The 15,643-nt window shown below is 37.9% G+C and overlaps 1 protein-coding gene across 2 annotated transcripts; it reads left to right on the forward strand.

The window, feature by feature from the left end:
* The first annotated feature begins 68 nt into the window (after nucleotides 1–68).
* On the forward strand, nucleotides 69–12,078 carry rps14 (ribosomal protein S14). 2 transcript variants are annotated; one of them, XM_030436947.1, is made up of 5 exons: nucleotides 69–74; nucleotides 9,825–9,976; nucleotides 10,690–10,851; nucleotides 10,941–11,017; nucleotides 11,969–12,078. In XM_030436947.1, exons 2-5 carry the CDS (start codon nucleotides 9,828–9,830, stop codon nucleotides 12,034–12,036), a joined length of 456 nt encoding a protein of 151 aa, XP_030292807.1. In that variant the 5' UTR covers nucleotides 69–74; nucleotides 9,825–9,827; the 3' UTR covers nucleotides 12,037–12,078. The 2 variants fall into 2 exon arrangements, with proteins under 2 accessions (XP_030292807.1, XP_030292806.1); XM_030436946.1 differs by lacking the exon at nucleotides 69–74 and adding an exon at nucleotides 8,056–8,175.
* The last annotated feature ends 3,565 nt before the right edge of the window (nucleotides 12,079–15,643 follow it).

The following is a 15,643-nucleotide window of genomic DNA, read 5'->3' on the forward strand; positions in this document are numbered from 1 at the left end:
GAATTGATAATTACATTCAAAATTATATTTAATGAACAGTTGGGTGCTTAAACAAAATCAAAGTGTGTCTCTTTGTGGTTTCCATTTGTCTGATTATTGATCTCCTTGGGCATGCCAAATGAATCCAAAAGGGACTCTTGATTGTTTTCAGAACTTTTAAGGTTTTGTAGTAAAAGAACTGCAAACTGCAAGCTGCAAAAAGATACACAGTGATGCTTGGAAAGCCAATCAGTATCACTGACACAGTAACTCACCATCTGTTGCCTGGGACAAAGTCCAAAAAACAACAAAAACTCATTGTATAGAGTCCTAGAAGTGACAAAAATATCAGACAAATTAAAAGTTCAAACGATAAACACATTTATAACAACGATTTTCGAAATTAAATCAAATTAGATCTTTTAAGGCTGTAATTGATATTGATTTTATTTATTTTGTTTTTGCAATCCTTCAAATTTTGATATTCAAGGGTCATTAACAGCTGAACAAATGCATTAGTAACAAAACCGTAAATATAGCAGTAGGCTTTGAAGTAATATTTACAGACTTTAGGCTAAAAATATATGTAGCCTCATTTACATGATGACATGAGATTAAAGCACTAAATTATTTAAATTGCATTTAAATTTAAATTATTTAAACGCAAGAACAAAAAAAATGTATCGTATTCTATTGATCTATTCTGACTTTCATAGGAGCAACAAGGAAATTGTTACAAGGGCAAAGTGTAAAATGTGAAGCTGGTGGAGGATTGAACGTACAAAAAGGGAGACAGAAAGTGAAGAGTTGATCGTATAACATTTTCATTTTTCAACTCATGTATTCGATTCGTGTTTGTGGGTTTTGTCTCTTCTGAGCCGCCGTCCAACTGGACAATCTGACTGGTGTTCCCGTTGTGTTGGTCTGTCGGTGGTGTGGACGCTGTTTGAAACCTCATATCTCTATTTACATTATTTTTTAGGACACCTAACAATTTTCTGATTCAAAGTGGCTGCATTCAACAGTTTTGTTGGTGAAATCTTTTTTTGGGAGATATGAGGTTTTGTGGTAATGACTGCGTTCTGAAAATGTTAGATTTTTGACTGGAGTTCTGTATGGAGAGCTTGTATTTCTTCCTCTTCATTGATGGTGTTTACTTTTTGTACAGAAAATGTGGTTTTCTGCATGCAAGACTTGACTTTGTGTTTTGTGTTTCGGCTTCGCCCTCTGCTGCGTTTTGGCATTCGCGGCTGCCATGTTGTTTTCCAGCTCTCCAGTGACTTGACTCGGATTTGTTAGCTTTGTTAGCATTCCTCACTGGGAGCAATGGTGTCTGCTAGCCACGACCTAACAAAACGCCAGCAGTGCCGTCTTTGATATTCTGCGACTTTTGACCCGTTGTGTTTGTCTCAGAGGCTTTAGCAGCTTTTTACCGTCGGGAGAATGTAGAACTTTGTACAATCAGATTCTTACTATGATGATGATATTATTATTCTCGGTATATCGCGTTTGTATATTTAAAAGCTTTTTAATGTTTGAATCAGACATCCAGTGCTACCGTTGTGTGAATCACCCTGTAGAGAACACATTGTGTATTATTAGCTTTATTATTTTTGTTAGTATGATATGCATTATAGCGTGTGACACAAGTTCCCTTAGCAACCGCTGAATGTGTTTGCCACAGCGCCGCTGCCTTTTTTTTTTTTTACTTGACATCTCTTTGCTATTGGGCGTCCCAGCTCTGGAAATACTCAACGAACCGAGGAGGCTAAACATCTGGTCCAAGGTCACAGTAGGGGCGGAGCCTGCTACTTGCGCTGAATTGTCTGGTGTCAGTCTTAAGCTCCATCCACTAACAAAACATTTTGAATAACTAATTATATAAATTCTAGTACTGTTCTAAAATACAGTTTTGAGGGACTTGTACTTTACATAATTATTACTTTCTGGTTTTTTTGCTACGTTATACTGCCCATGCTTCAGAGGCAAGGAGACTTCATTAGAAACACACAAGTGATACATTTATCAAAAATATGAGACATTGTTAAAGATTAAAGCACTTGTTATAACCCTTTAAGGCTTGAGATCCTTCTTAAATTGTAGTTCTCAACAAGGTGAGAATGAACAGAATAGACAGATAGCTGTGTTATGCTATTAATAGTCAGCATGCTAGCTGTTTTTTTCTGACTGGTTCTGAATCAGGTGGAAAATGTTTGAATTTAGATCCTCTCATAGCCTAATTCACATAAAGCCATTGCAACTAACCAAACTGAGTACTATTTTCTGAGTATTTAAGAAAAGCACAATGAAAGTCTTATGAACAGCTGAAGACACAGCCCCTCAGACATGTGGTTGTTCAACAGACAACAGTATCTGGGGATTTTGCCAGCTAGGAAGCTGAGTACACCAAACACACGTATTAAAAGTTACTGCTGGTATTTTTTTCTATTTTAGAAGATACTGTTATCTTGACTCCTTAAGTTTTGCCCAAAAGTGTGTTAATTCGCTGACAGCAGCAGAGATCAAGCAGGGACGTTTTCTATAACAACACAACAGATTTTTCTTTTTTGTGAGTTGAACTTGGGTAGGAAGTTTTCCTGAGGTCTGGCTCTATATGGTTCTCTGATCCACAGTTGGTTTTACTCACCTTGTCACAAATTTACCCCAAACTTGAGTGCGACCACAGTTGGGACGCCAAATGGCACCTGCAGAGTGAATGGCTGTTTTATACAGTAGACTAGTCTGTGTTTTCTAAACCTCCACTTTGACCTTTTAAGACACTTGAAAGTTTTATTTATTCGTGGTGGAAATCTTTGAGCTCTGGGGACGCTCAGATGCTCCCTGCAAATATCTGAGATGTCATTTTTTTAGAACTATTTTGGTGTTTATGCTTGAAACTGAAGAATTCATCGTAAAGCAGATTTCACATGTTACTCCGATGAACCGATGCTCTGATGTTTTTCCTGTTTTTACCAGATGTTAAGTAGGTGTGGCTGCTCCGTATTTATCCTCATGAATCCAAAGCAGCGACTTCCAACCATCAAGTGATTGATTCAGTCTGTGATCCAGAGATGACTGATTCAGGATTTATGACTTTTTGCTCTGATTTTCTCTCAGATGTGAATGTTTCGGTTCCTGGTTGGAAGTATTTGTTTTTAAGCTTCACCTGCAGCACTGAGAGCATGTTCACCACGGGAAGCTTTTCTTATCGACGTGATGGGAAACAGCAGGAGAAGGTCACTTCAGAGACAGCACAAACTCTTGGCTCTAGCCACAAGATAACAGGTTTTCAGCAAGCTAACATGCTAGTGTGTGGCTAAAATTGGTTACAGTAAGACATGCTAATAATGCTAATAGGCTAGCAAACCATTTACCCAGGAGGTTAGAGTTGTGGGTTTCTCAGCACTGATACCAAACCTTTTAATTGTTTTTTAATTGTTATTATTATTTATTAATATTTTGCACTTGATTAAATAACATGTCTGTTTATATTTATGTTCTATGAGATTTAAATTAGGTCCAAGACACATCAAACTGAAGCTTCTGTTGACTAAAAACATGATATTCATTTAATAGGTCAAGAATTAACAGAATAAAGAAATAGATAGCTGTGTCATGCTAACGCTAGCGTGTGTGCCGACTGATTTCAGCTGACTCATTACGTAAAAAATCTATATCGGTGGTTCTGGAGGTTTGGATTTGTGTCTTCATGTCCAATTGTACATAAATCCGGTACAAAGACCTGACAGTTTTAACAAGCCACCAACCAAATGCTGTACAAATTTTATAGTATTTAAGAAAACGCAAGAAGCCCAATTTGTATTTATTTAGTTTTGTTCATGCTGTTCAGTTATTTATAGTCTAAGTTGATCTCACTATAGTTTGGTCAATTTAAATGTGTGTAAACATGTACTTTTGGTGATAAATTCATTTTATTCTTATCCTTAGTCAAACCCCAGCAGTCAATAAATATGACAATGGTCATGAACTCAAGTACCAGAAAAACTGAAAAACTCGGAATCTTCAAAAACGTGTAATTATTTATTAATCAATTTAACTATTAAGTTTTATTAAGTGTGTACATAATCACACACAATATGTTCTGAATGTTGTTTCACATCCTTGCTACAATGTCAGATTTATCATGTAGGTTTACTATGACAAAATGAATACCTTTTATGGTATTTTTTTGTAGATTTTTTTTTTTTTTTTGCCTAACAACTGTACATTTTTATATATTTAGTCCAACAATGATCATAATCTGCCTTAAACACATGTCACATGTGTTGAATTATACAATGTAAACCCTGACTATATGACCATATGTCATTAAATCTCTACAATTCCCAGAAACCTGACCTGTGGACATGAAGGTTCAGGTGCCCAGCAAAATCTATGTAAATGTTGGGGTATTTTAAGAAACAGCCCTTCTAAGTTTGTTTATTTATTTAACTGGTTTCCACAGCGCAAATTTGATCTTTCTACAGTTGGCTTTAAACATTGTTCGTTCACACATCAGTAGTTACTTTCACAACTGAAACTTGAGACTGTAATAGAATTAAAGGTTTGTATCAGTGTGAAGTTTTGTCTGAAGCTCTTTTGCTCTTTGAGGTAATCAATTGTATGTTTTTGGGCTTTTCCTTCAGAAACAGAAATGAAAAAGAGATTATGAATAAAATATTGAACAATAAACAAACATTCATCTTAACATTTATGGATGTTTTTAAATCAAAATTAATTATTTTCTCTTTTCTGTCTGTAAAAGTAAAATCAAATAGACTGACTCCTCCCTGTTTCCTCTCCGTCATGTTCATGCTCTGCAAAATCAATAATCAATGATCAAATATCAGCTCCTTCATATCCACTCAGCTTTTTCTACTATGATGGATATTGTACTGTACTGTATTAACTCCAATGCTGCATGCTCAGTGTGTAACAGTGTGAACTGTGTGTGTGTGTGTGTGTGTGAGAGAGAGAGAGAGAGAGAGAGCAAAAGAGAGAGAGTGTGTGTTTGTATGTGTGTGTATGTGTACGTATGTGTTTTTAATCTTTTTTCTTTTGTAGTTTTTTTGGAGTATTTCTTCTTCTGCATCGTGTTCAAAGTGTTTCTGTAAATAAACTGAGGTGGTAAAATGCTGCTGTGTGATTTCCTTCGAAGATACAAACACATTTGATCATGTATATGATGACTTTTTGTGCTGAATCGTTCCTTGAATTTCTTGCCGAAAAGCAGATGAGTCAACAAGTGACATTTTAAGATAAAGTGCAGGTAAAAAAAAAGGCTGTTGCCGGTTGTTCAGATTGACTCACTGTTGTGGGATCAGAGTCTGAAACATGTCAATGTTCCTTAAAAGAGATTATTGTGTGATAATGCTTCCAACATCTGAGTCCTCACTGCGACTCCCTGAATCTTTTATCTTTGATTATATTGAATTGAATGACTTTTTTTGGCAGCGGTTTGATGAAAATTCTTAATACTGTGTTCAGTCTCCTAAAGAGACCAGTTACAAATATATTCTTTCATGATCAACCAGTTCAGATAATTGATTCATAAATCAAGTATCAATTATAATTGATTCATAAATCAATTATCTGGATTGGGATCGACAGCCCTGCTCTTTTGGAGCAGATGAGACAGCAGTTAGCTTTAATTAAGAAATATCACACTTCAAAGGGTTCAGGCACAGATAATCCTCCTCTATAGGCCACATGCTGTACATCTCCATTTTAATCTCCCCCAACTGACTTCTTTAAAGGAACAGTTCACCCAAATGTGATAGTGTTTATCTCACCCCCATGCTGATGAAAAGTGAAGTTCTGTAGTCCACTAAACATTTCTGGAGCTTCACAGCAAAACAGCATGGCAGCATTCTCCTGAACAACTAAGTAGTTAGTAGTTAGTAGTAGTACTTAAGTAGTTGAAGACTACTGGCTGAAAACATCAAATGGCTCCACACAGCTTGTTTGGATTAATCCAAGTCTCTGGAAACCATAAATGATTTGAGGATGTTGCTTACACACTTGATGTACAGTTGAGTTCACAAACTTGAGAGGGTGTGCGCCATCACTTTTAGCTTAGCAGCTACATTGACGGTTTCATCTTAATAAAAAGGTTATACACGGGTGAAAGCATGAACAATTTAAAGGCTCCTCTGAAGCCTTGAGTATTGATCTGCAGGATTACTTCATTATGGCCTCTTAGAAGCGACACTGTAAAGTTAAGGAGACTAATTTAGATTTGTTTTGCTTTCTTAATTCAGAATTGTATGAATTAAAATAGCCTAAATGGAAATAAAATAGGCAAAGTGTCTTTTCCTTCCATTGTAGATGACAGTTAGATGACATTTAAGTTATAAAAGCTTGAAACTGTTAATGAAGCCTGGTAATGTTGGTGTGCTTGTTTCTGGTCTGATTTCAGCTGTCAGCTGATCCTGGAAAAGTTTGGTCCTGAACTCAAGTTGTGTTTGTTGTAATAACTTGTTTATAAGTGTTTTCCTGTTGGATTCATATGAGTAGATCCTTCCAGATGGATGCTGCTCTGATGCTCTGCAGCTTCAGTCAGTAAATTTGGGAAAGTCTGACTGGTAGTTCATCAGTTCAAATTCATTATACGAGCTTCCCCCCCCTTTTTTTTTTTTAGTCAACAACATTTTATGACATTTAGTCTGAATCAGGCTCAACTCCATGTCTAACACGTGTGTGAATATATAATTTTAAACTCCTCTTTGTCGTTCAACCACCAAAATTACCATAAACATGACCATGGTCATATAATCGAGAACCAACAAAACTCAAAGCAATGTTTGGAATATTCAGAAACACACACAGTATTTATAATGTAATTTATCATTTAGGTTTAGAACAAAACAATAACTCACAGTAACATTTTTTTCATCTAGGTTTTTTTTTTCCTAAAAACTGGAGAGGTCATGTGTAAAATATGTTATTACTATAAAATGTAAACTGTCACTGTAAGACTGTACATCAATAAACCCCCAAACTCCCTATAAACCTGACTTGTGGACATGAACTCAGGTGCCCACCAGACTCTGTGTAAATGTTGGCATATTTACAGTAACATTTCAAAGTTTATTTTTTCATTAACTGTTTAACTTTGTTTAGAGAAATTTGATCTCCTTACAAAAAAAACCATTCAGACACTCATGTGCGAGGTGATTAAATCTGCAAAGCAACACACCCTTCTACAGTGTGTATTCTGGCAATTTCACAATCAGTCTACATAGGTGAGGTAAGTATATAACCACATTCAGCACAACAGGTACATCTCAACAGAGGGAGCAACATCTTGTGGCTTTTTCATACAGATACCGATTATTAGACATGAAGGAGACTGAAAACCAATATTTGGAACCAATACTGACTTGCAGTAAAAATGTAAATCTTTGTGTCAAAAATTCGAACAACCAGTGATGAAATAAATCTAAATACAATTTACTCAAGTGGTCTACAAGTCTTAAATACAATTTGGAGGTACTTATACTTCCTCTCTACTACCTTTAGTTGATATTTAGTTACTAGTCATGTTGCAGATTATGATTATTCTGTGTTTATAGGCAATTCATTGTGACTTGTTACCAATCAGATAGTGTTGAGGAGTCAGTGGGACATTGTGTGAGAAGATGTTGCATTGGAAACAAAGTAGCACATCTATCTTATCGGGTTATTGCCTTCTTTTTTATAAGATTAAATCAATATATATTTTAACAATTCAATTAATATTCAACATATAGAGTCGAGATAACACCTTTTGTGGTAAAAATGGGTCAAAATAAAAACATGCAGGGACATTTAAAAAATCTAAATACCGAAGGGAACCAGGAAAATATGTATACATAGAAATAAGTAGATGAAAAAGAAATAATATGATCATGAAAATAAATTTACCAAATGTTTTTTAGAACTGGCTCACAAACAGCAAGAGACAGCAACTAAAACAAATAAATTCACGTGCATTTTATTTGATTATTTGCTACTTTGACTTATGACATACATGGAATATTAAATAGATAATATAGGCTGTATTAGAAAAAACTGTATTTAAAAAGTTGTGCTGTTCTTGTAAACACCATGTGGCGGCAGCAGCAGCTCGTTCCCGCGCTGGATTGACTCAACTTTGGCCCCGGAAGCGGAAATTCTTTCCTTTCTTGTTTCTGCTTCGTATAGAGACACACAGAGGTGGGTTCTCCTCAGCAATTTATCCAACTTTAATCTGCTTTATTGGTGAACATCCGATAATTTAATATATCCCAATTTATACTGCGATAATGTTTGTTTCTGTTCGGGATTAAATTATTTGTCTGTGAGAAACTTCATGTATGTTTCTACAGGTTTTTCTGTGTCGGTTGCGAGTCGGCAAGCTGCCGAAGCATGTCGCCATTTTAGCTCGGAGTGTTGAGTTTAGTAGCGGGAAAACAGTATTCACGCTTAAATTAAACCTACTACAGCGTATTTAAGGAGGTACTTTGATGTGTGTTTATACCATCAGGAGCAAATCGGGTTAATATTGATCAGGTCAGACTACACTGGTTGCTAGAAGCTAGCAGGCTAACGTTAGCATCTTGTCAAACTGGTGGTGGTCACACGTTTGTTGCGCAAGTTTTCGCTTTACATTTAATTTAATGTAGGAGCAGAAAGCGGTTGACAAAGTTGGTGGGGTTCTGAGTGACGATACGGTTGAAGTGGCGCTATCAAATCCGTGTGATGGATGCAGGTGAAGCTAACATTAGCCGAGAGCCTGCTGATTGGATACTTTCAGTGTTATGGACGACAATGTGTAGAATTGGAGAGAGAATGAATGTGGTCAGTGGGAAACTCTGGAGTATTCATGACAGACGGCTGGTAACTTTTTGATAGGCTTTAATTTTGAAAGCTGCCCCACTTGATGTTGTGTTTAACCTGAGAGGCACATGGTTGTGCCAGTTTGATGGAAATTGACTGTTTCTCTATGGGAGCTTTGAATGCACTCCTATTCGGACCAAAACTCAGTGGTAGCTGATGTTGAAATGTAGATGTTTGTTACATTACTCATTTATTGTAAGGTGGTGCTATAAAACTGGATAAAATAATGAAGAGCACCCGAATATGAGAAGTTGGTCTGGGGATAGAGGGGTTTTCACTGCAGAGTGTCTGTAATTTTTTAGAAATGTATGAGCTTAATTCCTTATCAACAGACAAATGTCCATGTGGAAATACAATGAGCAAGGTGTCTTCTTAATGTAGATGACAGAGCTTGAAACTTGTGTTTGTGTCTGGTCTGTTCCCTGTCCGATAATCTCAAACTTGGTCCTGAACTCAATTGGTGTTTGTAACTTGTTTTTGTGTTTTCCTGTTGGAGTCATATTGGTAGATCCTTGCAGATGGATGCTGCTGTGATGCTCTGCAGCTTCAGTCAGTAAATGCATGGAAGTCCAGCTTGAAGTTCATTAGTTCAGATCCACGATACATACTGCTGTTTTTCCTAACTGAATATTTCTCCATGGTTTCGTCGCGACGTAACCATGCAGTAGATCAGTGAGTGTATTTTTAGGATAATATGTAGCTTTTTTTTTTTTTTCTTGGAGCCTTGGAACTAACATTTCTACAAACAAGTTTTCCCCTCTCCAGACCTTTAGTTCGTTGGAGCTGTAAAATTAATGAAATGTTTAAGCATGAGGGAAGACTTTATCTTTGGAACATGGAAAAATTTAAGGGAGAACTCGCTGACACGTCAGAAATGATGAAATTTTAGTGGTGCATCTCAACTGACTCTGAAGCGTTGGTTCATGAAGTGTCTGTGGATGGTGTGGCCTCTTTCTCATGTCTAACTCTTTCCTCCTCTTCATCAGACGATGGCTCCTCGTAAAGGGAAGGAAAAGAAGGAGGAGCAGGTCATCAGTCTGGGTCCTCAGGTGGCCGAAGGAGAAAATGTATTTGGAGTTTGCCACATCTTCGCCTCCTTCAATGACACCTTTGTCCACGTCACCGACCTCTCTGGGAAGTAAGTTCACATTCAACAGTTCTCTTGGCCAACACTTTCTCACAATTTCTGTTGCAGAGCTACAATACCTTACTCATGCTTGCCGTCGTAATTTACTTGACTGTTGAGCAGCTGCAAGCGCTGTTGCAGCCCTATGCTTACAGCACAACAATTCTACAGAAAGTGTAAATGCTTCCCCGCAAAGCGTTTTCCCGTGGCAGATACTGTTCTGTATCGCAGCACAACTTGAGAGCAGCTAGTCCAGCGTTGGGAAATGATTAAAGTAAATCTAGTCTGTTTTGTGGCTTATGGCCCAAACAATGTGCACATACTCTGATATCTTCATCATGTTAACAGTGAACTCAAACTTGCCTGGCCTTCTACTGAAACAGAAACAAGCACTCCTCCTCACTCGCAAAGCCCTCCACAACCAGGCACCCCCCTACCTTACCGATCTGCTCCACCGCCATAACCTGTCCCGCACCCTCCGTTCCTCCCTCTGGAACACCCTCCCCAAACACATCAGAGATTGTACAGAACTCAGTACTTTCAAAACACTCACCAAAATGCACCTTTTTAAAATCGCTTTTAATGTATAACCTGTTTCTTTTCTTTCTTAAAGTATACTTCTGTTTTATCCTGTAAAGCGTCTTTGACTCCCTGAAAAGCGCTATATAAAATGTATTATTATTATGTGTTTGTACCTATCTGATGTCTGGTCTGTGTGCCTTCAGGGAGACAATCTGCCGTGTCACCGGCGGGATGAAGGTGAAGGCCGACAGAGACGAGTCGTCTCCATACGCCGCCATGTTGGCAGCTCAGGACGTCGCTCAGCGCTGCAAGGAGCTCGGGATCACAGCTCTGCACATCAAGCTGAGAGCCACCGGAGGAAACAGGTACACACCATACCGATCAGTGGGACTCCAGTTTGTGTACCTTTTTGTAAGTTTTACAGTTTGACTGAACCTCTGTATGTTGGTTTCAGGACAAAGACTCCTGGACCTGGAGCTCAGTCTGCTCTCAGAGCTCTGGCCCGTTCAGGCATGAAAATCGGACGTATCGGTGAGTCGCCAACACATAGACGCACATCCTTCCTGTCTGCAGGTCACTTTAAATCCCCCTCAGTCTGGGTATCATCATGTAATCCATAATCACGTCTCCATGGTAACATGGTGAGCAGACATGTTAAACTGCAGCTGATCTGAAATCAGGTAGTCAAGGATTAAATCTGTGCATGGAGCTGCTGCTCTCTGATGGCTTATTACATATTTTACAAGTATTCACAACATTGACTTGAAAGTATTAAAACCATGCTAATACTTTTCCAAGTCAGTTTATGCACTTAAAATGTAATTATATGCTTTTACACCTAAATTAGTTTGGTTAGAGTGACGTCTGATCAGTTTGCCCAATTCACACAATTCATGTAAGCTGGTGTGAGAGCGAATGACCAGCCAGAGCGAGACCCCTAAACCCCTGGTGGGTTTTAAGTCCATTAAAACTATGTGACAGATCCATCAATAACTGCTGCAATGTTGGTGTACAAAATGCGTTTCATCTAGTCTATTGGTTTTTATGACACTTGCAGTCTTTCACACAAAGAGAACATGAATATACATGAGAATCATTTTAAGTGCTGCCTGAATAGTCCTTGAGCCAAATTTGAGTTTGTCACAAAGGCCTATAATGAGTTGTTGATAAAAAGTTAAAATATCATCACAATTACTTGCAGTTTTTATACTATTAGGATATTCTTGCTGTGAGATTGTCTTCCTGAATAAGAAAAGTAAGCAGTAAAATGTTGAGTGTTTCCCTCTAAGAGTAGAAATTGAAGAAAAAGGAAATACTTAACCACAGTTTTGTGATCCTTTCAGTACTGGAGTACATGAACTCTGTCCCAGTGTGAACTGAGCCTGTAGACAGTTTGCATTGTAATGTAAAAGACTTTTTCCAGCCTGCAATGTTTGACCGCCCTTGTCTTTTTCTTGTTTCTTTCTTCATTGCTTTGATCAGAGGACGTCACTCCGATCCCGTCAGACTCAACCAGGAGGAAGGGTGGCCGTCGTGGTCGCCGTCTGTAAACTGCACCAAGATTTTCTGACAATAAAAAGTTTGAACTCAAATCTGTTTCCACCAAGTCTGTTCACTACTGATCTTTGATCAGCCGTAAATAACAAGTTCAGTCATCTGTCAATTAGTAGAGAAACGGATGTCGGACTGTCTGGTTTGTCTTTCTGGTGAGACAAAACTGTTTCAACTAAATTGACGGTTCAGTAGAAACTATTTTATTGAAACAGTATTTGACACATTAAGTGAAGAATTAAAGTTGAACTGGATCGTAAAACTTAATATTGTGGGGAAATTATCTACACAGTTGACCACAACCCTTTCTGTTACTATAAATTCTAATGCAAATTACTTTAAGTGGACAGTTTAAAGGAAATCTACATGAACATAAAATGGTGTTTTCTATCAATACTATAGTTTGCGACCTGTGGGAATCTGGGCTTCAGATTTAATTACATTCATGTAATTCCTCAAACTTTTCTTGACACTTCTTATATTCAAAGTTTTTGTTTTTCTGTTTTCTCTTGTTCGAGAGCATGCGATACGGTTGAAGGCTCAAGAACAGTTGGCCTGACCTTGATTATTAAAAAATAAACTTAATTTTGAGTTTCACTATTAAAGGTATTTAAAGGAGTCATCACCCGGAAATCGCAATTTCTCTCGTTAAATCATGCATATTGGTGTTGGACCTCTGTTGAAACTTGCCTGAAAAGCTGGAGTTTGAAATTGGCTTATTTTTTTCGCTTTGGCTCTTTTTCCGAACAGGAATAGCGCACAGTAGTGCGCGTTCCTAAAGCACGAGATTTTGACTCTGCTCCTGTGGTGACGTTACCACAGGAGGCTACTTGCATATGCATCGGCTCACAGCCGTCCTCAGCCAGAGTGAGCGCGCCGAATCTTCTTATTTCTCTGTCATTTTCACGCCATACATCGTCACCGCCAGCATTAAAACTCAGGTCTTACATGTAAAACACGAGGATGAAAAGTAAGAAGGAAAAAAATGTCTACTGCTGTAAACGTGTCTCTTCCACCGTCTCTGCCTCTTCACTCTCCCGTTCGGTTTCCGACTCTGGCTCGTACATAAATGCCTGAATTCCGTAAGGTTCGTCATTTAGTGTGTGCGCCATGACAGGGGGCTGTTTATGTTTTGGAGTCTGTGTGTGCATGCAGGCTCGCCCCCCATTCCGGCTCTGTCCTTCCTGCGGCCAATCAACGCGCGCCTCATTACATATTAATACAATGCACATCCGGACAGGTCAAAACCTCGCGCATAATCTCGCGTGAGAAAGTCGCGGTATGAAAAAGTGTCAGAACAAGCTCTATGTTTGATTTTTTTTATTTATTTTTTTTCTAATAAGTTTTAAGAATTGATCCAAAGCGATCCAAGAGGGACTGGATATGTAAAAAACCAGGTGATGACTCCTTTAAACTAAAGAGTGTTAGTCTTGTGTATATTTAACTGAGAACACTGACACTTCAGGTGTTCACATTATTGTGTCCACTGCTTGTACATGCAGTTCATGCTGTCTGCCAGCAGGAGGCAGCAACACACAGTCTGCCTTAGAGGTTTCACAGACTGAACACAGGGAACCTTGAAGTTAAATGATGAAATAATGAACTGGTGACATTTAAATCACTCTGACATTTAGACTTCTGTGTGTCTGTGGGCCTCGACTACCCTTTAGTCTCCCATCATGCAGCTGTGTCACTCCCTGGGGATTTTGGGTAGGAGCGGTTTGTTGCTCGAGGGTTTGAACAGCAGCTCAACATGAGACCTGAGAAGCTGCAGGAGGACAGAGCTCCCACAGATCCACTTCCTGTTTCTAAAGGTCGAAGTCTGAAGAAACAGGAGCTGAAAAGAGTGAAACTGCACCTGAAGGCTGAGGACAGTTTGAAGAAATGTTTCTGACAAATAAAATGTGACGGATGGTTTGGAGTGTTTAGTCTCAGGTGTTTCTGCCAAGTTTCACACACACACACACAATGCAACAAGACCATACAGACTATGGTCTTGTATTGTGTGTGCGTGTTTTAAGGTTCTGTAGCGGTTAAGCATTTTTTGGAGTTTTGACTGTTTTGAGCCTCTGGTAGTTTTGCATCTCTTTGTGGTGGTTTTGAGTGTCTTTCTCATGCTTTTGAGTCTGGCAATGGTAGTTCTGCATCTCTTCACAGTTGTTTTGACTCTCATATCTTTTTGTTTGTGTGTTTTTTGTTTTGAGGTCTCATAGTTTTGTTGTTTTGAGTCTGGTAGTTTCGCTCTCTTTCCTGCGATTTTGAGTCAATTTCTTGTGGATCTGAGTGTGTGGTGGCTTTGTGTCTGTGGTGGTTTTAAGTTCATGGGGAGGTAATGCTGTTTTTGTTTTGAATCCAGAAGTTTTGAAACTCTGGTAGTTTGGGGTCTTTTTTTTTTGAGTTTGTGGTAGTTTTTCCTCTCTCTTTGGTGGTATTGAGTCTGTTTCTTGTGGTTTTGAGAGGTTGTGGTAACTTGCATTTCTTTGTGGGTTTTTTTGACACCATTTGACATTCCAATCACAAATCTGCTCAGATTTTATTCAGGACCGGAGTTGATGTATTTTTTTCCCCATGTGTGAAACAGCAAATACAAAAATAAAAGAAAGAAAGAGAAAGAAATCAGCTGAAAACCCTTTCAGAAGACTTGTTTTTCTTATTTTTCATGTCTGAAACAAAATGGAACAAAATCTTCAGGTGAATTAAAAAATAAATAACCGTGTGAAACAACCAAAACATTTCAAGAGAATCAGCAGTGTTACTCACATACTTGCACTTCCATATTTGCGCTTAAATGAAGTGTAATAATTATTCCATGAACACCTTTCAGTTAAAATATCAGCCAACACTAATCTTACAATCAGTATTTCCCCATTGAGTGATGTGCCATCATCACATTCATGTGAAACAAAGTAAAATAAAATAATAAAAAAAAAAAAACAGTTAATGGGAATTATTTTGTATTATTCATGTGCGAGACAGTGAAAAAAAACATTCAGGAGGAAGACTTCGTTTCAGGAGAATCTTTTTTTTTTTCACTTTTTTCGATGCTTGAAACAAAGTTTTTCACAAAACAACACAAATGGAACAAAAATCAAAAAGTTTAAGGACACATGTATTGTTTTTGTGTGAGTGAAAAGAAATTCAGGATTGTTATGTTGTGAAACCAACATTTGAAAAACTTTTTTTTCATGTGTGTTACAAATTCAAAACAAAAATTTCACATGTGAAACAAAAATGAAAACATTTTAGGACACTTTGTATATTTCATGTGTGAAAATAACAGAATAATTTTGTATATTTATTTAAAAAAAAAAATGTGAATTGTCTTTCACTTGGCTTTACAACCAATTACTTTCTAGGAGCAAACAAATTCTCCTGTGAAGCGAATTTTTTTTTCCATGCATGAAAAATCATGACATTCTCACTGCTTCACACTTAAAAAAAACCTTTGCATCACCGTACAAAAAAACCCTCACTAGCCCCTCAGGTCTTCAGTAGTATAAAGTAACAGTCCTGGATCACAGTTTGTATACTATATACTGGGAGTGACACTGCAGGCAGCCAATCAAAGCAGAGAATTCAGTGGTTGAAAAAACCCTGGAGACATTC

Source organism: Sparus aurata, chromosome 13 (genome assembly GCF_900880675.1).
Source record: "Sparus aurata chromosome 13, fSpaAur1.1, whole genome shotgun sequence".
Classification (NCBI taxonomy): domain Eukaryota; kingdom Metazoa; phylum Chordata; class Actinopteri; order Spariformes; family Sparidae; genus Sparus; species Sparus aurata.